The sequence below is a fragment of the Globicephala melas genome, chromosome 13 (assembly GCF_963455315.2).
Source record: "Globicephala melas chromosome 13, mGloMel1.2, whole genome shotgun sequence".
In the NCBI taxonomy this organism is placed as follows: domain Eukaryota; kingdom Metazoa; phylum Chordata; class Mammalia; order Artiodactyla; family Delphinidae; genus Globicephala; species Globicephala melas.
In genome coordinates this window covers 82,166,422-82,194,409 of record NC_083326.1, presented here as the reverse complement: position 1 = coordinate 82,194,409, position 27,988 = coordinate 82,166,422, and the positions used below count along the sequence as shown (strand labels likewise).

The 27,988-nt window shown below is 44.7% G+C and overlaps 2 protein-coding genes and 1 pseudogene across 5 annotated transcripts in view; 1 reads left to right on the top strand and 2 right to left on the bottom strand.

Annotated features, from left to right (window-relative positions):
• CFAP251 (cilia and flagella associated protein 251) overlaps positions 1-239 on the bottom strand; it is a 90,737-nt gene extending 90,498 nt beyond the window's left edge. For all 3 annotated transcript variants that reach the window (XR_009566512.1, XM_060311066.1, XM_030860219.2), the window contains exon 1: positions 112-239. The gene's annotated coding sequence lies outside the window, so the exon portion shown is untranslated. The remainder of the gene's footprint in view (positions 1-111) is intronic.
• On the bottom strand, positions 21-22,514 carry PSMD9 (proteasome 26S subunit, non-ATPase 9). Of its 2 annotated transcripts, none has more exons than XM_030860224.2 (6): positions 22,328-22,514; positions 18,460-18,562; positions 14,374-14,585; positions 12,205-12,306; positions 721-809; positions 21-400 (listed from the first exon to the last, which is right to left on the bottom strand). In XM_030860224.2, the coding sequence occupies exons 1-6, from the start codon at positions 22,463-22,465 to the stop codon at positions 373-375; spliced, it is 672 nt and encodes a 223-aa protein (XP_030716084.1). In that variant the 5' UTR covers positions 22,466-22,514; the 3' UTR covers positions 21-372. The 2 variants fall into 2 exon arrangements, with proteins under 2 accessions (XP_030716084.1, XP_030716085.1); XM_030860225.2 differs by having other exon boundaries at positions 18,460-18,559.
• On the top strand, positions 8,639-9,541 carry LOC115855241 (large ribosomal subunit protein eL6 pseudogene; annotated as a pseudogene).
• Positions 22,515-27,988: the final 5,474 nt, after the last annotated feature.

The following is a 27,988-nucleotide window of genomic DNA, read 5'->3' as shown; positions in this document are numbered from 1 at the left end:
GGTGATAACATGCTCATATCAACACTGTAAAACTGTTTATTTGGGGGAAAAAAACAAAATTTCTAGAAGCATAAAGTCACACCAGCACCTACCAGAATAACTCCCACCCACCTGCTCACAATCCAGAGGACTCCCATGTAGGGCCGTGGCCTAATTTGCAGAAGATGCTAAACACAAATCTAGTTTTTAACAATGCGTTAATCCCAAGAGATCACACTGGGAGGCCACAGCGTTTCCACCACCTAGAAGTTCAGGCTCCCAGCCTCTTCCAGATCCTTGAGCTTCAGGAAGAGAAGAGAAGGAGGAAATGCCCACTAGACCCAAGTCTGGGGCAAGGGAATATGCTTTCCTGTTTCTGTTCCCCAGGGACAATCATCTTTGCAAAGGAATAATGTTGCAGCTGGAAGGAAAAAAAAGGAACAGTGTAAGTTTGTGGCTCCATTCAGGAAGATCAGAAGTGAGCCGTCCTGAGCTTTTCACCTACATGCTTTCATTCTTTCAAAGCAAACGTCCAGTTAATAAAAGAACCAGAGCGACCAGGGCTCCCTCCACCTCCATACCTGGAATCTCATTCCCGCCACAAGGACTTATCATGAGTTGCTACAGGCCGTCTGGAAATTCCCTTCATTTCCCAACGACCCCACCTCCCGCCCGCAGCTTTGTGTCTAGCAAGCATGCAGTGCACGCTGCAGTGTGAATGAACGGACACGGATACTTTACCCCAGCAGTCCTTTTCCCGCCCAGCGTGTCGGCACGAGTCTAAGCTGGTATTTCTCCCCTCTGCGGATCACTGTCACATTCAGGGGCTTCTGAAAGGAAAATGAGCTCATTTTATGTTCAACCTCCTTAGTACTCAAAGAGATTCAGACTAGAATGCTGAGATACTGTCTTTTTTTTTTTTTTTTTTTGGCCGCGCAGCATGTGGGATCTTAGTTGCCCCACCAGGGATCAAACCCACACCCCCTGCAGTGCAGGCGTGGAGTCTCTTAACCACTGGACCTCCAGGGAAGTCCCACCCACCAGACTGGTAGTAAGGATGCTTATTTTAGGCATAATTCCTACAACTGGTGAGAATGTGGAGGACGTGGCACTCGGGGGGCAGGCAGTGGGGCTACAGATTTGGTACCTTCTTCCTGGAAGAACACAACTGCCCCCAGCAACAACAAAGCATCTTTAGAAGGTGCATATAAGATATATTCTGCAAAAGTACAAGATGATATATGAACAAAGCATTTATCCCAGGACTGTTTATAAATTTCAAAAACTGAAAACACCCAAAATATCCCTCAATAAGGTATTGGTCAAATACAGTATAGTGAATAGCAGTTTGTTTAGTAAAAACAAAACAAAACCAGCAAAGTATGAATCCATTTGAATATATGTCCTAAAAGGTCGTATGTGTTGTGAATCAAGTATACTTCAATTTAAAAATAATAATTTAAAAATAAATAATAAAAATAATAATAAAAGCTCTAAAAATTCAATAAATAAATAAATAGACATAGGACTTCCCTGGTGGCGCAGTGGTTAAGAATCCTCCTGCCAATGCAGGGGACATGGGTTTGAGCCCTGGTCCGGAAACATCCCACATGCCGCGGAGCTACTGAGCCCGCGTGCTAAAACTACTGAAGCCCGCACACCTAGAGCCCATGCTCTGCAACAAAAGAAGCCAACGCAATGGGAAGCCCGCGCACCGCAACAAAGAGTAGCCCCCATTCGCCGCAACTAGAGGAAGCCGGCGCGAAGCAACAAAGACCCAATGCAGCCAAAAATAATATTAATTAATTAATTAATCTAAATAAATAAATAGACATATGTGTTGCTTGGTGCATACAAAGTTTTCTGGAAGATAAACTGTTAACAGTGGTTACTTCCAGAAAGAAGCACTAGCAGTTTGGAGTAAGAGAAGACATTTACTTTTTTATCTTTCTGTACCATTATTTCTTCTTTACTATGCGTACGTATTACCTTAACAAAAAAATTAAAGTAGGTACAATATATACCAAAGAAAATTACAAGTTAAAACAAGATTCATCAAATTTTAAAACTTCTGTACATCAAAGGACACTGTCAACATAGTGAAAAAGCAACCCACAGAATGGGAGAAAATATCTGCAAATCATATATCTGATAAGGGATTAATATCCAGAATATATAAAGAATTCAACAGCAACAACAAACAACCCAATTAAAAAATGAGCAAAGAACTTAAACATTTCTCCAAAAAAGATATACAAATGGCCAATAATCACATGAATAGATGGCCTACATCACTCATCATTAGAGAAATGCAAATTAAAACCACAATGAGATATCACCTTATACCCATTAGGATGGCTATTATCAAAAAAAACAAAGGGGGGCTTCCCTGGTGGCGCAGTGGTTGAGAGTCCACCTGCCGATGCAGGGGACACGGGTTCGTGCCCCGGTCCGGGAAGATCCCACATGCTGCGGAGCAGCTGGGCCTGTGAGCCATGGCCACTGAGCCTGCGCGTCCGGAGCCTGTACTCCGCAACGGGAGAGGCCACAGCAGTGAGAGGCCCACGTACCGCAAAAAAAAAAAAAAAAAAAGAAGAAAAAAAGAAAATAATAGGAGTCAGTGAGGATGTAGAGAAATCGTAACCCTTATACACCGCTGGTGGGAGTGTAAAATGGTGCAGCCACTATGGAAAACAGCATGACTATTCCTCAAAAAACTGAAAATAGGGCTTCCCTTGTGGCGCAGTGGTTAAGAATCTGCCTGCCAATGCAGGGCACACGAGTTCGAGCCCTGGTCCAGGAAGATCCCACATGCCACAGAGCAACTAAGACCACGCGCCACAACTACTGAGCCTGCGCTCTAGAGCCTGCGAGCCACAACTACTGAAGCCCGCGAGCCTAGAGCCCGCGCTCCGCAACAGAAGCCACCGCAATGAGAAGGCCGCACGCTGCAATGAAGAGTAGCCCCCGCTCGCTGCAATTAGAGAAAGCCCGCGCACAGCAACAAAGACCCACCACAGCCAAAATAAATAAATGAATAAATCTTTTAAGAGATTGAAGATAGAATAACCATATCAACCTGCAATTAAACATATGGGTATATAACCAAAGAACTGAAAGCAGGGACTTGAACACATAATTTGTATGCCCATTTCATAGTAGCATTATTCACCAAAATGGTGAATAGCATTATAGCCAAAAGGTAGAAGCAACCCAAGTGGCCATCAATGGATTACAGGATAAACAAAATGTAGTATATACACACAGCAGAATATTATTCAGCCTTTTTTTTTTAATATAAATTTATTTATTTTTGGTTGCATTGGGTCTTCGTTGCTGCATGCGGGCTTTCTCCAGTTGTGGTGAGCGGGGGCTACTCCTTGTTGCAGTGCGCAGGCTTCTCATTGGGTTGGCTTCTCTTGTTGCGAAGCACGGGCTCTAGGTGTGCGGGCTTCAGTAGTTGTAGCACGCGGGCTCAGTAGCTCTGCGGCATGTGGGATCTTCCCGGACCAGGGCTCAAACCCATGTCCCCTGCATTGGCAGGCGGATGCCCAACCACTGCGCCACCAGGGAAGTCCCTATTATTCAGCCTTAAAAAGGAAATTCTGACACATGTAACAACCTGGATGGACCATGAAGACGTTATGCTAAGTGAAACACATGAGTCACAAAAGGACAAATATAGTGTGATTCCACTTAGAGGGCTGTATATAGAGCAGTCACATTCATAGAGACAGAAAGTAGATTAGTGGTTGCCAGAACCTTGGGGAGATGGGAATGACTAGTTAGTGTTTAATGGGTAGAGTTTCAGTTTGGGAAGATGAAAAAGTTCTAGGGACAGTGGTGGAGATGGCTGCCGAACAATGTGAATGTACTTAATGCCACTTAAAAATGGTAAATTCTATGTTATGTACATTTTACCGTAATTTTAAAAAATTAAGGCAGATCTATCAATGGGATCTCTGAATCAGAAAAAATAAAGCATGATGAAAAACAAAAAAAGACACCATTTTCCACCTCGATTGTCACAGGATAAAAGACTGACAATAACACAGTTGGGGAGGGTCAAGAAATAAGCACTCACATACACTACTGGAGAGAATATGAACTAACGCAAGCTTCTGGGAGGACACCTTGACAACACCTATCAAATCGGTAAATGTGCATTGCCTTTAACCCAGTAATTCCACTTCTAGAAATCTGACAGAAACCCTCACACAAGATAAGAATATTCACGACACCACTATTTGTGGTGGCCAAATATTGGCAATGGCTTAAATGTCCAGGTTGGGGGTCTGGTTAAACGAACGATGAGAAACCAAGCCAGGGAACATGGTACATTGTGTACCGATACACGTGTACCAACATGGAAATCCCTTCAAAGGGAGAAACATCGAGAACGGTACATAGAGTAGGTCTTCTTTGTGACTTCTTTTTCAAAAAGCAATCACTGTAGACATACACATCCACACCCAGAAAATGTGTGAGAGCTTCACTGATGTGCTTCCAGTTCTGGAAATGATGGCCCTGGGAGAGCTAGAAATCCAGAGGGTTTCTACCTATGGCACGTCCTAGATGTCTTTCTGATTTGCCCACTTGCACCTCCAGCCCATTCGTCAAAGACACCATCATCTCCTGACCTGGCTGCTAAAACTCTGTCAGCCCTCCAATCAGCTCTCTACCTGGCCTCTGGAGAAATCTTTTCAAGGCACGAAGCTGCTTACAGCTGTTATTCTCCAGCTTGGAAGAAGCTCTCTACTGCTGCTCGGGAACATTGAAGAAGGGCCCTGCCTCCTCCCCTCTCCCCCTCTTCCTTGCTCTGGGTTCCAATCAGCCTTCTCTGATCCTCTCACCTCAGGGCCTTGACCCTGCTGGTGGGCTCCTCTCCCTGCCAGTCTTGATAAACTTCAATACACTTAGAGGCCACGTCTTCAGGAACACTCTCCTTCAACCCCAAACTACATCAGAACCCCACTATTTGCTCTCCTAGCCCCCTTGAACTGTCCCTTCATAGCACTCACTGGAGTGTACAATTACACATCTGTGATTATTTGATTAATGCTCATCTCCCCCACTAAAATGTTCCCACGGACCCTTGGTTGACCTGTTTTGTTCCCTGTTGTAGCACCTGCACCTTGCCCAGGACTCAGAGCAGGGAAGGTACTACAAGGGAGGGAGAAATCCAGGACTTTTATTCTTACTTGAAATACGTTCGCATTGTGTGAGTTTTTTTCACAATAAAAACACATTATTTTTATTATTGAAATATAATTCATATACAATAAATTCACCATTTTAAAGTATATATTCAGAGACTTGTCCAACCATCACCACTAACTAATTTCAGAGCATATTTCCATCACCCAAAAAGAAACCCCATACCCATTAGCAATCACTCCCCATTCCCTCCTCCCCCAGCCCCTGGCAACCACCAGTCTGCTTTCTGTCTCTGCTTTCTGTGCATTTGCCTATTCTGGACATTTCGGAATTCTAAAATATGTGGCCCTTTCTGGGACTTCCCTGGTGGCACAGTGGTTAAGAATCCGCCTGCCAATGCAGGGGACACAGGTTCAATCCCTGGTCAGTGAAGATCCCACATGCCGCGGAGCAACTAAGCCCGTGCGCCACAACTACTGAGCCTGCGCTCTAGACCCCGTGAGCCACAACTACTGAGCCCACATGCCACATTACTGAAGCCCACACGTGCTCCACAACGAGAAGCCACCGCAACGAGAAGCCTGTGCACCACAGCGAAGAGTAGCCCCTGCTCGCCACAACTAGAGAAAGCCCGTGTGTAGCAATGAAGACCCAACGCAGCCAAAAATAAATAAATTAAATAAATAAATTTAAATAAATTAATTAATTAAATATGTGGCCCTTTCTGTTCGGCTTCTTTCACTTACCAGAAGTCCTTTGAAGGTTCGTTAATGTTACAGCATATCGGTACACCAATCCTTTTTATGGCTGAATGAAATACACATTATTTTTATAATAAAGAAAAATTATTTTAATTTAAGGGTTTTTTCCTTTGAAAGTATATGCATTCCAGAAACTCACCTTTAGAAAATTATCTAAGGAAACAGAGCTTTGTCTACAAGAGTGTTAATTTTCAGGTTCCCATAAAATTGGAAAGTACCTAAAAGTCTAACAATAGAATGCTGTGGGGTTTTAAAAAACTTTTTTTAATTCATAGAGCAGAGACCATAAAAACCCAGACCCCTTATTCTCAAGCTGGGCTCTGGTTCCAGGAGCACCCCGGGCCCTGAGGGCGTGAGGTCCCCCCACCCCTCTAGCTTATCCCAGCAGCTCAGCTTTTATCTGTTTGATATTTTGGAATTCCCCAGGAAATTTCACTTGAAGAAAAGGTTCTGTTGTTAGAAAACATTCAAAAAAAAAGAAAACGTTCAATGACTACTTTTGTAAAGAAGGCCTTATACAGTGTTATTAACTATAGTCACCACACTGTGCATTCTGGTATACGGTAATACTCTATGCATATCTGACAGCGGCTAGAGAGTAAATCTTCAAAGTCTTCATCACAAGAAAAAAATGTGTAACTATGTATGGTGACAGATGTTAAATAGCCTTACTGTGGCAATCATTTCCCAATATATGCAAATATTGAATTACTATGTTGTACACCTGAAACTAATATCATGTTATTTGTCAGTTATACCTCAGTTTTTTTTAAAAAAAAAAGGATCTGTAGGCCTATAAAGAGCCTAAGAATATATTTAACTGGAAAAGACAAATTAAAAACCAGTGGCTATTATGAGTAATCACCAAAAACTGGAAAACAACCTAAATGCCCCACACTGGGAAATGGATGAAGAGTCTGGGGCTCATTACACAGTGGAGCACTACTCAGCAGTGAAAAGGGATGAACTACAGATGCACGTGACCATGTGGAAGAACGGCAGATTCATGACACTGGGTGAAAGTAGCCAGACTTAAAGGGCTTTATACTCTGCAGTTTCACTTATATGACATTCTGGAAAAGGTAACGCTACAGGGATGGAGCACAGATCAGTGATTTCCAGGCGATGGGGGTGCAGAGAGGGCTTACCTACAAAAGCATGAGATCATTTCGGGCTGTAGAACTGCTCTGTATCTTCATGTGGTGACATTTACATAACTACATACAGTTGACAAAATTCACAGTACTGGACACTGAACAGGGGGAATGTTGCTGTGGGTCAATTAGCCCTTAATGAAAGCAACCAGTAGCTCTGTGTGCTGATGTATGAAGGACACACAGTTGGAAAGTGGCTGCCTTTGGAGGACAGGAAATGCACCTGGAGGAGAGGGAGGTTTTTCATTCCATGTTCTTTGGTTCTGTTTTTACCATGTGTTTGTATTACCTCTACCAGGGAAAAAAAAAAAAGACGTATTTACAAAGCAAACCACTAACAATGAGCCCAGACAACTACAAAGTTTAAAAGTATGTGCAGCAAGGTACCCAAGAGACGTGAGTAAACTATGACACACTAGCAAGCTGGGGGTGGGGTGGGGAGGAAGGAGAGAAAAACTGAGACTTTGGGTAAACATAACAGAATGAACCTACATCTGCATCATCTCTAGAAATCTCACTAAAATGATGACTGGACAGTAAAGAGGTAACAAAGGTACCATGCCACAAGGATAAACTCTTTGAAATTCCTTCCTGCCAAAGCTAAAGCCTAATTCCCCTCCCTTTGAGTGGTGGCTGGACTTCGTCGCTTCTAACGAATAAAGTGGAAGTGAGAGTGTGAATCTTCAGAGACTGAGTCAGAGCAGGTGCTGCTGACTCCTCTCTGCTCTCACTTGGACCGCCCATTCTTGGGGAGGTCAGCCACCACGCTGTGGGGCATTCAAGCAGCACTGTGGAGAGGCCCTTGTGATGAGGAACTGAAGCCTCCTGCCAACAGCCATGTGAGTGAGGGATCTTGGAAACAGATTCTCTAACCTCAGTCAAGCCCTCAGATGACTATGGCCTCCGCTTATATCCTGACCACAACCTCATGAGAGACCCTGAGCCCAAACCACCCAGCTACATGGCTCCTGGACGCTGCCTGACCGCCCAAACTGTATAAGATAATAAATGCTTGATGCTTCGAGCTGTTAAAGCTCTGGGGTGATTTCTCACTCACCAATAGACAAATAATACACCCTTTATAGCCAGGGGTTAAAGGGAAGCAGAGCAGGAACAAATGGATTTGTTCCGGGGAACCCAGAAAGGCTCCAAACAAACAGATCAAAGAAACAGAATAAAGAATTGCACACATAAGAATTATAGAACAGAGGTGGCAATATAAATGAGTGGGTAAAGTACTAACTTTTCAATAAATGGTGTTGGGACAACTCCTGTCCATTTGGGGAAAAAAATTAAGTTTGGTGCCCTGCCTCACACCATTCAGAAAAACTAATTTCAGATAAGCTATAAACCCAAGAGAAATGAAAACATATGACCACACACAAACTTACACAGAATGTTCACAGAAGTATGACCCTATAACAATAGCGAAAAAGTGGCAACAACCTAAATATTCATCAACTGATGAATGGATAAATAAAATATGGTCTATCCATACAACGGGCTATTATTCGGTCATAAAAAAGAACAAAGTCCTGGGATCCCCTGGTGGCGCAGCGATTAAGAATCCGCCTGCCCTTTTTTCCCATCTTGCAAGATGGTGGGTGAAAAGGCTGAGAAGCCAGATACTAAGGAGAAAAAACCTGAAGCCAAGAAGGCTGATGCTGGTGGCAAGGTTAAAAAGGTGAAGCAGGGGAAGCAGGGGAAGCCCCACTGCAGCTGAAACCCTGTCCTGGTCAGAGGAATTGGCAGATATTCCCTATCAGCTATGTATTCCAGAAAGGCCTTGTACAAGAGGAAGTATTCAGCAGCTAAATTCAAGGTTGAAAAGAAAAAGAAGGTGAAGCTTCTTGCTACTGTCACAAAACCAGTTGGTGGTGACAAGAATGGTGGTACCCGGGTGGTTAAACTTCGCAAAATGCCTAGGTATCATCCTACTGAAGATGTGCCTCGAAAGCTGTTGAGTCACGGCAAGAAACCCTTCAGTAAGCACGTGAGAAAACTGTGCGCTAGCATCACTCCTGGAACCATTCTGATTATCCTCACTGGGCGCCACAAAGGCAAGAGGGTCATTTTCCTGAAGCAGCTGAGCAGTGGCTTGCTACTTGTGACTGGGCCTCTGTCCCTCAATCGAGTTCCTCTGCGGAGAACACACCAGAAATTTGTCATTGCCACTTCCACCAAAATTGATATCAGTGGTGTGAAAATCCCAGAACATCTCACTGGTACTTACTTCAAGAAGAAGAAACTGCATAAGCCCAGGCACCAGGAAGGTGAGATCTTCGACACAGAGAGAGAGAAATACGAGATTACAGAGCAGCGGAAGGTTGATCAGAAAGCTGTGGACTCACAAATTCTGCAAAGAATCAAAGCTGTTCCTCAACTCCAGGGCTACCTCCGCTCTGTGTTCGCTCTTACAAACAGAATTTATCCTCACAAAGTAGTGTTCTAAACTTCTTACAAAGAACCTAATTAAATAATTCGGTCCATTAAAAAAAAAAGAATCCACCTTCCAATGCAGGGGACACGGGATGGAGCCCTGGTCCAGGAAGATCGCACATGCCGCGGAGCAACTAAGCCTGTGCGCCCCAACTACTGAGCCTGCGTTCTAGAGCCCGCGAGCCACAACTACTGAGCCCGCATGCCGCAACTACTTTAGCCTTCATGCCTAGAGCCCATGGTCTGCAACAAGAGAAGCCACCGCAATGAGAAGCCCGCACACCGCAACGAAGAGCAGCCCTCGCTCGCTGCAACTAGAGAAAGCCTGCGCGCAGCAAGGAAGACACACGCACCCAAAAATAAATACATAAATAAATTTATTTTTTAAAAAAAGGAATGAGTTCCTGACACATGCTACAACATGGATGAACCCTGAAAACACTATGCTAAGTGAAAGTAGTCATAAAATATCACATATTGTATGATCCCATTTATATGAAATGTCCAGAATAAGCAAGTCCATAGAGGCAGAAAGTAGTTTAGTGGTTGCCAGGGGCTGGTATATATGGGGGGAATAGGGAGTGACTGCTAACAGGTACAAGGCTTTTTGAGGTGATGAAAATGTTCTAAAATTGATTGTGGTGATGGGTGCACAACTCTATGAATAGACTAAAAACGACTGGATTATGCACTTTAAATGGATGACCTATAAGGTATGTGAATTGTACGTCAATTAAACTGTTATAAAAAACAATAATAGGGAATTCCCTGGCAGTCCAGTTGTTAGGACTCCAAGCTTCCACTGTAGGGGGCGCAGGTTTGATCCCTGGTCAGGGAACTAAGATCCTGCAAGCTGCACGGTGTGGCCAAAAAAATAATAATAAATAAATAATAATAATAATAAAAGATACATTCCAGACGGATTAAAGAAAAGCTAAAGACAAAAGTACTAGAAGAATTTCTTTAAGAAGACACAAAATGCCAAAGCCGTAAAGCAAAAAACTGATGAATTTGACAAAATCAAAATTCTAAACTTCCACATAAGTACAGACTTGATGAAGGTGTCAGTCAGTGCAGAAATGAGGGCCTGACCTCTAGCAGGGCGCCAACACTGGCCAACTGTTTCTTGGCCTGATGCCTGCCTTCTGATGAGTTACACATGGATGAGCAGTGTGGCCAAGTGGGGGCTGTGTGGGTGCAAGACAAACCAAGAATTGTCGGTTGAACTGAAGATTTCATTTGGGAACCAAAAACTTTAGTAATTTCTCTGTACTTTGAGCCCCATATTTCTCCTGCAAAGTATGGATCTTTGCCAAAAAAAAGGTTTGGTTTGGGTTACATTACTGAGAAACAAGATGAGATGGTTACGTGGAAGTATTTTTTAATGGCATATTCTGCCAGAAACTAGAAGGCTGCAGCCTATTTTGAATTTCAACTTTTACTATATCTTTAAGGAATGAAATTATCAAAAGGCACACAAATCAAGTTCTAATATACTACTGTTTGAACAGTACTACACTATTATGCACTGTACTGTATTTCTTTATTTTAATCCTCAGGGATGGTTTTGGCAGCAAAGAGCCCTATAATATTAATAAATTTAACAAAATGGATATCTAAGTGAATTAAAAAAAGAAACTTTCAAGTAATCAAAGTTACCATAAAGAAAGTTAAAAGAAAAGGAGCTAATCAGGAGAGACATGTGCAATGTATAAACAGGCAAAGATTTAATATATAGAATATAGAAAGAGTTCCTACAAATCAATTTTTAAAAAGGACAAATAACCCAATAGAAAATAAGTGGGGAAAAAAGACTAACAGACAATTCATAGAAATGGTACTCAATCTCACTGGTAGTCAGGAAAATACAAATTAAAACAAGATGGCATTTTAGCAAAGTTATTAAAAGATCAGTAATGGAGTACTGCTGATGATATGATACACAGTTGACCCTTGAACAACATGGGTTTGAACTGCTTAGGTTCGCTTACATGTGAATTTTTTTCAATAAATACAGTACTGCACAATCCGTGGATACAGAGGGCCAACCACGGGACTTGAGCATCTACAGACTCTGGTATCTGCACTGGTCCTGAAACCAATCCCCCGTGGATACTGAGGGACGACTGGACTCACATACTGTTGGTCAGGGTACAAATTCATAAAACTTTTTCAAATTACCTATTAAAATCTTAAGTGTGCATTTGCTGAGAGCTTGTAATTCTACTTCCAGGTGTGCACAGTTGTGAACAAGTATGCACGACTATTCACACTGGCATAAAACTGGAAATGAACAAGACGTCCACTGATAAGGCTGCGGGTGGACAAACTTCTATCCATTCATACCATGGAGTGCTATGCAGCAGTGAAAAAGAGCGAGGTGTGTGCCCAAATGAAAAGATGTCTAAGAAACCTTGTTAAATGAAAACGGGGATAGGAAGCAGGAGAGGGGTATTTTAGACAGGGTGGCTGGAAAGGCCTCACTGAGAAGGTGGCATTTGTACAAGAGGAGGGAGGGAAGGAAGGAAGGTGAGGGGGTAAGGGAAGAAGATTAGCATTCTAGGCAGAGGGAACAGCAAATGCGAAAGCCCCGAGCGGGGACTGTGCCTGAGAAACGGCACTCTGAGGGCAGCTGTCAAAGGCCCCGGCCACGTTTCCTGGCCCCGGCAATTCCAGGGTTACTGGTCAGATGCCATGTAATACCTCCAACTCACCCCCTCACTGTGCTGGACCACAGTGCCAATGTTCTGCAGTGACTGGAAGTTTTGGGTGTTCACAGAGCCAAACTCCACTATCTTGTCATCCACTTGCAGACCCTAAAGAGAGAAGGGAAAACAGAAAATCAGGCTAGAGGTTAAATGTTCTTCTGGTGTTCTTTACCCTCCCATACGCTCCCAATTTAATAAGCGTGTTTTCTACAGGGGAGAACGGCAGGCACGATGCAAAGAGGCTGGGATTTAGATACCTCGGGCAGGGAGGGACAGTGGATAACTGGGCCACCTCCTCCGGGGGTTCCTCCAGAGGCAGATCTAATAAAAGGTGGCCAGGTCTGCCCAGTGTCTGAGAAAAGCTGGCAGTTGTATAGACCTGGAGGAAAATGGGGAAAAGCTCTCTGGGGTCCTGACCCAGGTTTGGGGGCAAGTAGAGGCAGGCCCATCTGGCCTATTTTGTTCAGGCGTCAGAATTTAGACGCATTGGCCCTAAAAGCCCCCAGGCAAGCAGCCACGGGCACAACACTGACCCAGGACTAGAGTGATCCTGTCACTCTAAGAGCACAGATCACAATTCACCCATCCCTTCAACAAATACTCGTCGCAGGCTGACGACAGCTCTGTGCCAGATGCTGTGCACACAGTGGTGAATAAAACAGAGCTTGTGTGTAACCTGCAGTCTTGTGATCACTAAAGACGACTGGCAGGACCCAGGTCCACCTTCTAGAAACTGTGCGTCCTGGCACAAGGTACTTCAGGTCTTTGAGGCTTTTCCTCGTGGGTGAAATGGGGTAGATTAGTATCTACCCCAGAGAACGGCTGTGGGATTAAATATTACATGCAGGTCCACATACACCAAGGGGGGAAAGTGGTAGGGGATGGTGCGATGAATTGGGAGATTGGGATTGACATGTATCCACTAATAAGTATAAAATGGATAACTAAGAAGAACCTGCTGTATAAATAATAAATAAACAAAATAAAATTCAAAAAAAGACTAGACTAAGGCTGAACAACAACAAAATGCAGGTACACATAAAAATTTGTACATCATGTTCACGGTAGCATTATTCATAATGGCCAAAAAATGGAAACTGAGGAATGGATAAACAAAGCGTGGTCTATCCAGACAGCACATTAAACTCAGCAGTAAAAAGGAATGAACATGAGGGAGGGATAAATTGGGACACTGGGACTGACATATACACACTACTATATATAAAATAGATAACTAATAATAAACTTCTATATAGCACAGGGAACTGTACTCAATACTCTGTAATGGCCTACATGGGAAAAGAATCTTAAAAAAAAGAAAAAAAGAGTGGATACATGTACATGTGTATATGTATAACTGATTCACTTTGCTGTACACCTGAAACTAACACAACATTGTAAATCAACTATACTCCAATAAAAAAATTTTTTTAAATAAAAAGTAAAAATTTTAAAAAAAATTTAAAAAGGAATGAAGTTGAGATACATGCTCCAACATGGCTGGACCTTGAGAACATGATACTAAAAGGAAGAAGCCAGTCATAGAGGACCACATATTATATGATTCCATTTACACATATATGACATGTCCAAAATAAGCAAGTTCAGAGAGACAGAAAGCAGACCGGTGGTTGCCAGGGGCTGGGGGGAATGGGGTGGTTGAGGCGTAATGGCAAATTGACACTGGGCTTCTTTTTGGGATAATGATTCTAAAATTGACTGTTAATACACTAAAAGCTACTGAATCATATATGTACCTTAAAAGGGTTAAAGTTATGGTATGTGAATTATATCCCAATAAAGCTGTTAAAACTTCTCTAAAGACACCAGGGAAGCTATAACTCACTTGGCAGGATACATGGTGCTAAGCAAGGGCTCAGCAAGTGGCAGCTACTGTTGTCATTCTCGTGTCCATTACTCAACGCCCAGCTAAAATCGGCCCTGAGAAGAGAGCCTCTTTCCCTCTCCGGGGTCACCCTGTGTCCCAGGGTCTCTCTGCAGCTAGTTGAGTGGGCAGCAGGGGCTGACTCCTGCTGGGCTGCAGCGGGCCTTCATCGGCATCTGCTGCACTGGTGACAGTGTGGGTCTGTCTGTCCATAGCCTCCCACCCCCACCCCCACTCCCGCCCCCAAGCACCCTTGGGGTGTGGATTTACGGGGCCAGGCCCTGGCTTACTGCGATGCTGGCAGGGGAGCCGGGGCTGATGCTGTTCACTATGGCGAAGGCCTGAGCAGGGCTGAGGTCCTGGCTCTGGTCCAGGCCATGGCTCATGGCCTCCCTGTGGGCCTCAGCCAGGTCCCGGGCCTGCTTCTCCTTGTCGCGAGCGTGCAGCTGGTGCAGGGCCTCCTCCACCTGCTTCATCACCGCCTTGTGATCGTTCTGCAAGCCTGGAGGAGAGCACCGTGTCAGGGGCCGAGAAGACAGCTGAGGACACAAGACCCACACGTTCATTCACTGACTATTCAACGAGCACTTATTATATGCCAGACGTTGTGCTAGAAGCTGAGGACCTATCTGTGAACACGACAGAGGGGCTGCCCTCATGAAGCTTACAGTCCTGCAAGGAGAGCAGCTGTGGGACAAGTGATTGCAATGACACCTGATGACTTCAATGACTAGGAGATCAGGGAAGGCTCCCCAAAGGCAGCACCGTTTCAGCTGAGACCTGAGAGGCGAGCAGAAGGAGGGAACTGACCAGGTGAATCCATGGCCACAAACTCAAACGCTCACAAGGGGCAAACACGAGTAAAGCAGGCTGGGCTAAGAAGGCTTTTGCTTTTCTCGTAATGCCTCTAGAAGAAAAAATGATGCCAAGTCTACCAACACGTGACTGGTGATATTCAGTCTGGGAGAGGCAACAGGGAGCAAAGCTGGAAATTAGGAGTTTGGGGGTGAAACCTTCAGATTTTTTTCAGTACTGACAGTCAACTCAGGATGTTGGGAAGGACTGTGTGGGTCAAGCAAGTCATCTCTGCAGGCCGGGCTACCAGAGTGGCTGGGAGCTGGGTTAACTTTTTTTTTAACCTAAAGACAACTTCCTCTATGGCTCTGGATTCGGCACCTCATTCAAGCCAGTTCCCTAGGACATCCCTGGTGGTCCAGTGGTTAAGACTTCACCTTCCAACGCAGGGGGTGCAGGTCTGATCCCTGCTCAGGGAGTTAAGATCCCACATGCCTCGTGGCCAAAAAACCAAAACATAAAACAAGCAATATTGTAACAAATTAAATAAAGACGTTTAAAAAATGGTCCACATCAAAAAAAAAAAAAAAAACTTAAAAGAAAAAAAAGCCAGTTCCCTGTGAAGAGTTCCAGAGGCCTGAACAAACCAGCACTGCCTGCCAATCCACGTCTAGCATCCATAGGCCACAGACTTTCAGACTTTCCAGGCACCTTGGACTGTGGGCACGCAAGGCTACCTGACCTTGTTCCTCTGCTCCTGTCACTTTGGAGAACAGGTAAGGCCCTCAGGCATTACGAGCCTCTAGCACTCAACCCACTGGTGCAGACACGAGAAAGAGCCCAGACTTGAATAAATGAAGACATAAACCTGGGCAGGAAGACTTAAAATGGTGTCAGTATAATACACGGTCACTCTGACTAGAAAAGGTCCCCCAGGTGATAAGCTCCACGAGGACCCCAGAGCCTTCAGAGAGGCCTGGCACATAGTAAGTCTCAAGCTACTGCTGCTAGGTAAAGGAATGAATGACTTCATACACCATATACTGCAATTCTAATCAGAATTCAAAAAAATTTTTTTCCTTGAACAAATGTTTCCAAAGTACATTTCAAAAACCAAACTTGCGATTATAACAAATGCAACATATTAAGGGAAGATGCTAGTAATGGGGAAAACTAGGTACAGAGTATACGGGACCTCTCTGTGTTATTTTCCCAATTTTTCTGTAAATCTAAAACTGTTCTAAAAAATAAAGTTTATTTTTTAGGGCTTCCCTGGTGGCACAGTGTTTAAAGAATCCGCCTGCCAATGCAGGGGACAGGGATTCGAGCCCTGGTCCGGGAAGATCCCACATGCTGTGGAGCAACTAAGCCTGTGTGCCACAACTACTGAGCCTGAGCTCTGGAGCCCGAGAGCCACAACTACTGAAGCCCGCACGCCTAGAGCCCAAGCTCCGCAACAAGAGAAGCCACCGCAATGGGAAGCCCGCGCACCACAACGAAGAGTAGGCCCTGCTCACCACAACTAGAGAAAGCCACACGCAGCAACAAAGACCCAATGCAGCCAAAAATAAATAATTTTTTTTAAAAAAGTCTATTTTTTAAATAAAATAAACTTGTGAGAATAGTTTTTCAAAAGAAGACCAATAAGGAATCGCTCAAACAGACTCTTACGCATATTAAAGTCATTAAGATGGCATGATGTTAGCACCCAAAAAGAGAGATCAACGGAACAGAGCAAAAAGCCCAGAAAGAGACATAAGCACGTCTAAAGATTTAATATGCAATATTGTTAGTGTTTCAAATTAACGGAGAAAGAACAGACTAAATGGTGTTGTAACATCAGGCCAACCATTTGGAAAAAAATAAGTCGGTGCCCGCCCTCACACTGTGGGCTAGGGCTTCTCAAATTTCTCCCAGAATCCTCCTAACTGGGGAGCAAGTGGACTGCTTCGCTGGGGCGTCCAAGGGTTTAGCCAAAAGCCCCAAATTTCCCTCCAGTCTGACTGTCTTAACACGGTTTTTCCCTACTCTGTATCTTCCTATTTGTTTTAATATTAAAATGGCATGCTTCTTTTCCCAACATCTTCAAGGAAGAGTGACGCTCTAAGAAGTCCTATGATCATAGTGTGACTTTGAGGAAACTTTGGCATCTTCAGCTGTGTCTCACCCCAGGGCTACCTGTACTCTCACTGAGAAACCTGGCCTTAGACCAAAGCACGCTGTATATAGAGTCAAGATTCACAGGTAAAACAGAAGTCATTAAGGGAGAAAGGTGGATGATAAATTCCCTTCTAATATGATTTTGTGGTAGAGACTGCTGGTTGCCTACCTGTGGCAGCGTGAAAAGTGGCCGCAAAGAGGTTCCCATCCAAATCCCCAGAACCTGTGAATTTGCTACTTTACATGGCAAAGGGGGCTTTGCAGGTGTGATTAAGTTAAGGGCCCTGAGATGGGGAGATTATCCAGGTGGTGGACCCAACGTAATCACAACTGTCTTTATAAGTGAAAGAGGGAGGCAGGAGAGGGAGAGAAAGAGATGTGATGCCAAACCCAGAAGCTGGAGAGATGTGACTGCTGGCTTTGAAGATGGAAGGGGCTGCAGGTCAAGGAGTGTGGGCAGCTTCTAGAAGCTGGAAAAGACAAGGAAATGGATTCTCCCTAGAGCCTCCAGAAGGAACACAGCCCTGCTTGACACCTTGATTTTAGTCCAGTGAGACCAACTTGGATGTCTCATTTCCAGAACTATAATAAATTCGTGACGTTTTAAACCACTAAGTCTGTGATGATCTGTTACAGCAGAAACAGAAGACTAATAAACTACCCAATCTCTACTCTCTCTGTTCCTTGACAATAAATACATACGTATATACATACATACAATACATATACACACACATAAATAAGAGAGTTTATTTAGGATAGCAACATGCCCATTGTGGGGTACATTTCTTGCAGGCAGAGGAGCCTATGAGAGGAAAGCAGAAATTGATGCAGGGGGTGGGAGTGGGACTTGCAGGACAGATCCTTTACAGGAGGGGTGCCAGCTGGCATAGGAGCTTGTGCCCTTCCTACCTTCTTCCTTCCCTTTCTTCCTGCCTGGAACATGGACATGGTGACCCTGAAGATGGATGAATTGCCTAAGGATGGCAGAGCCTGAGTTTCTGATGACCAGCCCTGCGCTGCCTATCTCCAAATGTCTTTACTGAGGAACTGAGCTATTTTCTGTTTGAGTGACCATAGTTAGGTCACTATCATTAATAGCTAAACGTACTTCCTAAGACGTAATTGATTTGATTGGGATCGTAAGCAATATCTGACTTGGGTTTCTGTTGTTATTGCAATAAAAGTTTCCGCAATGAAGCAAAGGCCCTAAAAACAAAATGAAAAATGAAACCATAAAGACAGACCCCTAGAGTCTAACCCGCCCCCTTAGTTCTCAGTCCCTCGATGGGGACAGTGAGATGATCCCATCAAGGCAGAAGCCAAGGAAGCAGATAATATGGAACACTGGCGATTTCTCTGTGTGCCTTAAACATCCCCTGCTGCAAGGTGGGGGAACATCCCCAGAGAGGGTCACTCACAGACGATGTTGTGCCTTGCGGTTCGGACCTGGTACAGGTCCACGTCTGCCCGGGGGTAGCCCTCGCAGTCCACCAGTGGCTCGTTCATCCCGATGCCTTTCTGCTGGAGGGAAGAAATGAGGTCAAAAAGATTTCCCTCGGGCCTCTTTCCCCAGACTCTCGTCCTCTGCAGTCATAATAAAGGTGACAGTAACGAGAGAGGCCATATATTGATCACTTGGCACAGACCAGGTCCTTTCCCACATCCTCTCATGACTGCTCTCTGTGGTGGGCACCATTTTTTAACTGACTTTTAATAATACCAGTAATGCACAAATCCATTCTCCTTTTTTGAAGTTAGAGCAGTGCAGATAAAACTAAAGACTCCTTTGAGCATCACCCCCAAGGCCAGCCTCTTCCTCCACTCCTCCAAACCCTCCTTCCTATGGGCAGCTGACACCTGGCTGGTGGCCTTGGAAGCTGGAGGGGAGTAAAAACCTCAAAGAGCACCCAGCTGAGGCAGGACTTTGGTTCTCTGAAAATGAAAAGAGATGTAAAGGGGCCTTCAAACAGGCTTTTCATCCCTGGAAGGAACACTGAACTGGAACCCCAGTTGCCATCTGGGGAGAGGAACGGGGAGGCTAGGGGACAGCAGAGGGAGAGAGACTTTCTATTATGTATCCTTTTGTAGATTTTGAATTTTGACCACGGCAATGTATTCCCTATGGAAAACAATACATTTGTTTTAATGTTTGTTTGTTTGTTGTTTCGGCTGTGCCGCGCAGCTTGTGGAATCTTAGTTCCCTGATCAGAGATTGAACCTGGGCCCTTGGCAGTGATAGCGCAGAGTCCTAACCACTGGACCGCCAGGGGATTCCCTTGTTTTAATGTTTTAAAGTCTTTTCCTACATAAGTCAGAGCATGGTGCACAAAAGCAATGAAACATGTTATATGACATGTTTCAGGGATTTTCAGTCAGACTTTGATTTCAAGCTCAATTCTGCCACATACAATCTGGGTGACCTTGGTTAAGAGGTTCACCTCTCTGGGCCTCAGCTTCTTCAATTATAAAATGGGAATAACGGCACTTACCTCCCTTCCCACCTGCTCTGAGAATTAACGAGCTGACCTATGTAGGGTGCTTAGCACAGTGCCAGGCACATTCACAGAGTGGTGAACAGTAGCCCCCAAAAGATATGTCCAAGTCCTAAACCCCAGAACCTGTGAATGTGACCTTATTTGGAAAAAGGATCTTTGCAGATATAATTAAGTGAAGGATCAGCGAGAAGAGATCATCCTAGATTTAAGGTTGCCCCTACATCCAATGACGGGTATCCTGATAAAAGAAAGGAGGGGGAGATTTGGGACACAGAGAGAAGGCCATGTGAAGACAGAGGCAGGGACTGCAGTGATGCAGCTAGCTACAAGCCAAGGATGGCCAGCAGCCACCAGAATCTAGGAGAGAGGCATGGAACGGATTCTCCCTCAGAGCGCCCAGAAAAACTCAAACCTGCCAACACCTTGATGTCGCACTTCTGGACTCCACAACTGTGAGAGAATAAATTTCTGTTGTTTTAAGCCACCAAGCTGTGGTAATTCGTTATGATGGCCCTAGGAAATTAATATACATAGAAAGCAATAGGTGATGGCTGTAATCATCAGCACGGAGACCAGCTGCCTAGTGTACACACGTGCTATCAGGAGGGATTCCATTCGTGTCTGTACCTTTCTCTCTGAAAGCCTCTGGGATACACCTACTGTTTCCTGTTCGCGGGGAAGGGGGTCTCGTATACTCTCTTAGCGCAGGACTCTCTATAGATACAGCATAAATGTGCCAGGGGCTAAATATCTGTATCTGCCTCATGCCTGGCCATGATGACTAAGAGTTGACTGGCCTCTCCAAGTCAATACCACATCAGACACTGCTTTCCAAAGTTGGGACTCACACCACTGGCAACTCACACACGGGGCATTAAATAACCCATTCCCTTTCTAATTATCTTCAACCCTTCAATAATCAGGGAGAAAGTCTCCATTTGGTGCTGGTCTTTATATCACCTCCAGATCACTTGTTATCTCTGGCCCTCTCCATTTTGTTTTTAACAGCTTTATCAAGATATAATTAACACACCATACAACCCACTCATTTAAAGTGTACAATTCAATGGTTTTTAGAATATTCACAGAGTTATGAAACCATCACCGCAATCAATTTTAGAACATTTCCATCACCATCCAAAAAAAAACCCAAGACCCACTAGCAGTCACTCCCATTCCCCCCTCCCCTCAGCCCCTGGCAACTACTAATCTATCTTCTATGGATTTACCTATTCTGGATATTTTATATAAAGGGAATTATAAAATGTGTGGTTTTTTGTGATGCACTTCTTTCACTTAGCATAACGTTTTCAAGATTCATGCACTTTTGTAGCCATGTGCCAGCACTTCATTCCTTTTTATTGGCTAATATCCCGTTGTATGGATAGACCACATTTCAGCTATCCATTTATCAGGTGACAGAGAGTTGGAGGGATCACCTTGATATACACTTTTATATTTAAGGAAAGAGAGTCTCATTTTTTCATATGCTGTGAAGTTATAAGATTTCCTTTAAAAATAAAACTATCTAAGTAAAAAAGTGAGGCAACTTAAAGAAAAATATCAAGGGAGTAACAGTACAGGACGTATACAGATAGAGCATATCCTGCCTGCAGTAGCAAAGTAACTAAGGTGTGAGAAGTTGCTGGCACAACACTTGAAAGCACAGATTCTGGGTTCAACAGGCATAAGATCTGAATCCCACTTTGTGACTCTGAACAAGTGACTTCCCCTTTCTGAACCTCAGGGTAACAAACCAACTTCACAGAGTAGTTGAGAGGATTCCACGATATAACACATACATAAACCGGCCCCCTTCAGGCACATAGTCAGCGCCCAGTAAAATGGTACCCTGACCTCCATATGATACTTCATCTTACTCTCATCACCTAAAATGCATTCCATCCGCCCTACATAGAATGTAATTCATTTACTCTTCCCCGGCAAATTGATCTGTGGTTTTATACTAGGTGGCTTAAGAAAAACTGTATCCGTTTTGGAGCCAGTGGGGTGTGGCTAGCTAAGAACTAGCCCCACCACTGCCACTTCCAACCTACCTGACCCTAGGCAAGGATTTTCCCCACTCTGGGCCTCAGTTTCCTCCTTATACAATAAGGATAACGAGCCTTTCCTGTCATTCAAAGCTGGGTTCTTAGACCAGTGCCATCAGCATCGCTGGGAATTTGCTAGAAATGCAGTAGCTGCTCCCACACATCTGTCCGCCAACAGAATCTGAATTTTAACAAGCTCTCCAGGTGATTCGAATACACACTAAAGCTTAAGAAGCTCTGAGGTAAAGTGGTTAGTAAAGCACAGGACATCTGGTAACCGTTCAACAAGGACTGATGATAGAGGTGATTATCACCCTGCCTCTGCAAACTTATTGGCCCTGTGACTTGAGGCAGGTTTAAGTAATGCCTCTGTTGCCTCATCCCTAAAATGGGGGAAATGACAGAACTCACCTCAAAATGTTGTTGGGAGGATTAAACGAGTTAACCAATGTCAAGCGCTTAACAACTGCGCCCAGCACCCAACAAGAATTCCACAAATACCTGCTAGAACATCAATTCTAACTGTTCCTAGTTATTCACGTTATTTGCCTCACTGTCTGCTGCCCACAGAGGCCACAACTGCTGCGCCTTGGGCCTCCCAGGGAGGGAGAGACCCACAGCTGAGAGCTCAAGCGGAGGCCGCCCTGGTCCCTCAGTCCCCGCCCCGGGTCTGGGGGCCGGGTTGGGAAGGCCTCCGGGCGCCTCCCACGCCCGCCCGGAAGCCCCGTGCCCACACTCACGCTCTCCAGCACGTCATAATTGGCTTTGATTTGCGCCTCGATCTCCTCCTTGCGCCGTATCAGTTCCTGTATGTAGCTGGCAGTCACCCCGCTGGCCTCCGGGGAGCCTCCGCTCTCCCTCGTTTCCTTCTCCGACATCGTGAACCTCGGCCCGGGAGCCCTGACTGCGGGTTTCCCGACCGCGGACGCCCGAGGAGACTGTGCCTACGGCTCCGCCCGCGGGCCAAAACACCGCGGCCTTTCGCGGGAGCCTGGAAAAGCGAGGGGCGTGGTTTGTCGGCGGGGCGTGGTCACCGGAAGCCCCACAATGCGGGAACACGCGGTCCTGTGGTGACTCGTGGAGGGGAGGTATAAAGACAGAAGGATTCCCTGTCGCACCCAAGCACTGGCCGCGACCAGGACATAATGAACTCTTCCTAGTTAATTCATTTTCTTTCCTCATTCATTCAGCTATGTATTGAGCGCCTACTGCATGTATGTACCTGAGCACTGTGCATGGTGCTCCATTGCAGCTCTGCATCTACACAGCGCTTGAGGGTTTACAAAATAGATTCCTCATGCCCTGTTTCACAAAGCCTACAAGCTTGGGTTCAAATCTGGGCTCTTGCCTCTTACTGCCAGTAGTGACCTAGGTAAACTACTTCACTCCTCTGAGCCTCAGTTTCCTCATCTGTGAGTTGGTTGGGTATTGATAGCAATCTATCTCATAGTGCTGACATTTTGCCAACAAATATTTATTGAATGCCTCCTTTGTACCATACACTGTCCTAGGTACTGGAGGGGTAAAGTATTGAGCACTGGACTCAGTGCCTGTCTCATATTAAGGTCTCTATAAATTTTAGTACAAGTAGTATTGATGATGACAGTAATAGTAATACTAATAATTTATCAAATACTTACAGTGCATCACACTGTTCTAAGGGCCCTATGTGTATGAATTCAACAACCTCATAAATGAGGATTATTATTACCCTCATTTGACAGCTGAGAAAACCATCTCAATAATCCACTTGCCCAACTAGAAAAATAAACAGCCCAAATTTGAAACCAGCTTAACCAAATGGTGAAACTTAACATCTTAACATGTCCCCCCTAAGATTTTGCACTGAAAAGGATACACCATCACCTATGTCGTAGTCAAACATGTTTGCCCTGAATCCGGTCATGAAAAACAAGCAGACAAACCCAAATTGAGGGACATTCTTCAAAACAACTGTCCTGAACCCTTCAAAAAGGTCATTATTGTGAAATATCCACACAGAAACTAGGCAATCACTTAGATTAAGGACTAAAGAGACACAACAATTAAATGCAATATGTGATCCTTGATTGGATCCTGGTTCCCTCAAAAAAAAAGAAACAAAAAAAAACACTATACAGAACATCCTTGGGACAACTGGGGAAATTTGAATATAGTACCAATGTTAAATTCCCTGATTTTGATACCCCTATTGGGTTATTTAAGACAATGTCCTTAGAAAATGCACCCTGTAGTATTTAGAGGCAAGAGAAGCAACTTACTTTCAAATGGTCCACAAAAAAATCTCTCTACATATGTAGATAGATTTGTAGACAAGAGAATGAAAAGGTAAATGTGACAAAGTGTAAATCATTGGTGACTCCGGGTGAAACATATAGGAACATTCTTTGTACTATCACTGCAACTTTTATGTAACTTTGAAATTATTTCAAAATAAAAAGTTGCTAAAATAACCTTTACACAGAAAAAAGTAGAACTGATTACATTAGGCCTCCTACATTTTGTTCAATTATCTCTTTTTTTTTTTTTTTTTCAGCCGCACCATGGCTTGCGGGATCTGAGTTCCCCAGCCAGGGACTGAACCCCAGCCACTGCAGTGAAAGCGCCAAGTCCTAACCACTGGACCGCCAGAACACCAGGGAACTCCTGCCTCAATTATCTCTTAAGTAAACATTTCTAACACTGATGCAAGAAAAGAAAAAAGAGAGAGACACAGTAACTAGCTGCAACACACAATCTTTGAATTTTAAAAATAAAAAACTGGGCTTCCCTGGTGGCGCAGTGGTTGGGAGTCCGCCTGCCGATTCAGGGGACGCAGGTTCGTGCCCCGGTCCGGGAGGATCCCACATGCCACGGAGCGGCTGGGCCCGTGAGCCATGGCCGCTGAGCCTGCGCGTCTGGAGCCTGTGCTCCGCAACGGGAGAGGCCACAACAGCGAGAGGCCCGCGTACCGCAAAAAACAAAAACAAAAAAACAACAGCTTTAAAAGACATTATTAGGGGACTTCCCTGGTGGTCCAGTGGCTAAGACTCCACGCTCCCAGTTCAGGGGGCCCAGGTTCCATCCGTGGTTGGGGAACTAGATCCCACATGCATGCCACAACTAAGAAATCCGGCATGCCGTAACTAAGACCTGGTGCAGCCAAATAAATTAAAAAAAAAAAAGACAATTGGTGAAATTTGAATATGGACTTCATATTATAGTGTATGCTTATTAAATTTCCTTAGTAAGATAATGGTATTGTGATTATATTAGAAAATCTTATTCAAAGGAAATGAATGCTGAAGTGTTTAGAGGTTCAGTGTCATGATTTCTGAAACAAATTTGCAAGTTGCTCAGGAAAAAAAGCTATACACACATATGTATGTATGTATGTATAAAATGAGAGAGCGAGAAAAAGAGGCAAAGTAAAATTTGAAATTTATTTTTCCAAAAAAAAATTGTTTTCCTATACAGTCGGAAACCAGAGCTATTGTTTAAGTCACTATATTAAGTTGTTATTATTATAATGGACCTAGATCCTGTCCCTTCATATGCTTTCATAGCTCTCAAAGCCTTTCCATCACCTCCACCTCTGCTCTCATCTCACCACCCCAGATTTCCGAGGCCCCTCAACTTGTCTCAGCTGCCAGCTGCCGCTTCCATCCGTTCTCCACACAGCAGCCAGAATAACCTACCCAAGGAATAACATGGTCACTCCGCTGCTTAAAAGCTTTCAATGGCTTTCCAGCACCTTTTCTTATCCCTCAAGACCTTTCTGATCCCTGCTTGACTTTTGACCCCCTACGCCCGCCCCCAACACACACACACACACACACACACACACACACACACACACACACACACATCCAGCCACACTAAATTGCCAGCAGTTTCTGGCACATTTATTGCTCAGTCTCTCTCAGCACTGGGTCTTAGCACCTGCTCATCCCTTCTCTAGGACATCATCTCAGGTCAGGCTGGTTTCAGGTCCTCCTTTAAGATCCATCCAGCTCTGGACTTCCCTGGTGGCGCAGTGGTTAAGAATCTGCCTGACAATGCAGGGGACACAGGTTCTAGCCCTGGTCCAGGAAGATCCCACATGCCGCGGAGCAACTAAGCCAGCGAGTCACAACTATTAAGCCTGCGCTCTAGAGCCTGCGCATCACAACTACGGAAGCCCGCGTGCTACAACTACTGAAGCCCGAGCACCTAGAGCCCGTGCTCCACAACAAGAGAAGCCACCGCAATGAGAAGCCTGCACACCGCAACGAAGAGTAGCCCCTGCTCGCCGCAACTAGAGAAAGCCTGCGCACAGCAACGAAGACCCAACACAGCCATAAATAAATAAATAAAAATAAAATAATAGGATCCATCCAGCTCAAACATCACCTCTCCTGGGAATCATCCTCTAACCTGCTCCAAACCTGGACTGTTTACTGCACTTTCCATCTGGTATCATAAATGCATGTTTACCTGTGTGTCCCACGCACTGAGGACTCAGAGGCTGTGAACTGAGGCTTAGCTTCAGATATCTGGCTGAGTGTTTAATCAAGGATTCTAAGGGAACACACGGAGAGAATAATCTGCTCCTTCCCTATTCCGATTGTTCTGGTTCATCTTTTTTTTTTAATTTTTATTGGAGTATAGATGATTTACAATGTTGTGTTAGTTTCAGGTGTACAGCAAAGTGAATCAGTTATGCATATACATATATCCACTCCTTTTTTTTTTTTAGATTCTTTTCCCATATAGGCCATTACAGAGTATTGGGTACAGTTCCCTGTGCTATACAGTAGGTCCTTATTAGTTATCTATTTTATGTATAGTAGTGTGTATATGTCAATCCCAATCTCCCAATTTATCCCTCCCCACCTTATCCCCTGGTAACCATAAATTTGTTTTCTACACCTGTGACTCTACTTCTGTTTTATAAATAAGTTCATTTGTACCCTTTTTTTTAAGATTCCACATGTAAGCCATATCATATGATATTTGTCTTTCTGTGTCTTCAGCGTACTTCACTCAGTATGGCAATCTCTAGGTCCATCCATGTTGCTGCAAATGGTAATCTTTTGTTCTTTTTTATGGCTGAGTAGTATTCCATTGTATATATGTGCCACATCTTCTTTATCCATTCCTCTGTCGATGGACATTTAGGTGGCTTCCATGTCCTGGCTATTGTAAAGATTGCTGCAATGAACATTGCGGTGCATATGTTCTGGTTCGTCTTACCTGCAGTGGCCACAGGCAGGCAACATAGCCTTTGTTTTACAAAGCTACCAAGATGTAGGAGAACTTAAATTGTTTGCCTCTTCCAAACATCCATACCTTCCTCATTTTCATTTCAGAACAAGAAGGAGGCCAGGAGAAAGGGAATTGGGAAGTAGACCCGAGAGCTACCCACAAGACCTGGGCAGTCACAATCATATTCCCCGCCTCCAGCACCCTGCAGATCTTCCATATTTTCCCTCTGCCCTGGCCTACTGGGAGCCAGGCAAACTGGGAAGTCAATAACCCTCAGTACCTGCATCTATAAATCAAGAGGCTGGACTCCAAGTTCTTTTTTTGGGGGGGGCGGGCCACACCCCGAAGCTTGATCTTAGTTCCCCGACCAAGGATCAAACCCGGGCCCAAGGCAGTGAAAGCATGGAGTCCTAACCAGTGGGCCACCAGGGAATTCCCTCCAAGGTCTTAACTGGTGGCAGGTTTGTGTGAGTTGGCTCACTGAGAGTTTTAAGAATTTTAGTTGCCGAGTCAGTTCAGGGCCCCATCATGAAACAGCGGGCATACTCAGAAGGGTATTTAAGGTATGTTTAATGAAAAGGTTATTTACAGAGTCACCGGCAAGTTTAAGGGAGCAAATAAGGGATAATGAAACCAGCTAGGACTGGCAACAATGGAGTGGGCTATCACCCTCAGATCTGAAGGGGCAAGGGGAGGGAGCAGTTTGGGATCCCAGAGAGAGTCGTAGCCACCCATAGGAGTGTGGTCTTCAGTAGAGGAACACAGCTAACGTTAAAAAAAATCTGAGGACTTCCCTGGTGGTCCAGTGGCTAAGACTCCATGCTCCCAATACAGGGGGTCCGGGTTCAATCCCTGGTCAGGGAACTATATTCCAAATGCCGCGACTAAAGATCCCACAGGCTGCATCTAAGACCCAGAGCAGCCAAATAAATATTTAAAAAATAACCTCTGGCAGAGGGGGCTCCCCCACCCCCCATCTCCCCACTGCCAGTCTCCTCCCGTCTCCTCTCATCTGCTGGAGCCTCTGATTGCCGGAGAGCAAAGGGGCTTAGGGCGTAGAGTAAGACAGAGAGCGAAGAGCCTTGGAGGGGCACACAGAATATCCAGCACAAATGCCAATACTTAAACATTGGGGAAAGTAAGGTGCAGAGAGCCACATAGTGCATGATACTGTT

Excerpts from the sequence above, each read along its gene's own strand:
- PSMD9 (XM_030860224.2), bottom strand. The coding sequence starts at position 22,465 with ATGTCGGAGAAGGAAACGAGGGAGAGCGGAGGCTCCCCGGAGGCCAGC. Across the intron at positions 14,586-18,459 it reads CGCAAGGCACAACATCGTCT|GCTTGCAGAACGATCACAAG; the intron begins GTGAGTGACCCT and ends GCTCTCCTCCAG. Across the intron at positions 12,307-14,373 it reads GCTCCCCTGCCAGCATCGCA|GGTCTGCAAGTGGATGACAA; the intron begins GTAAGCCAGGGC and ends TTCTCTCTTTAG.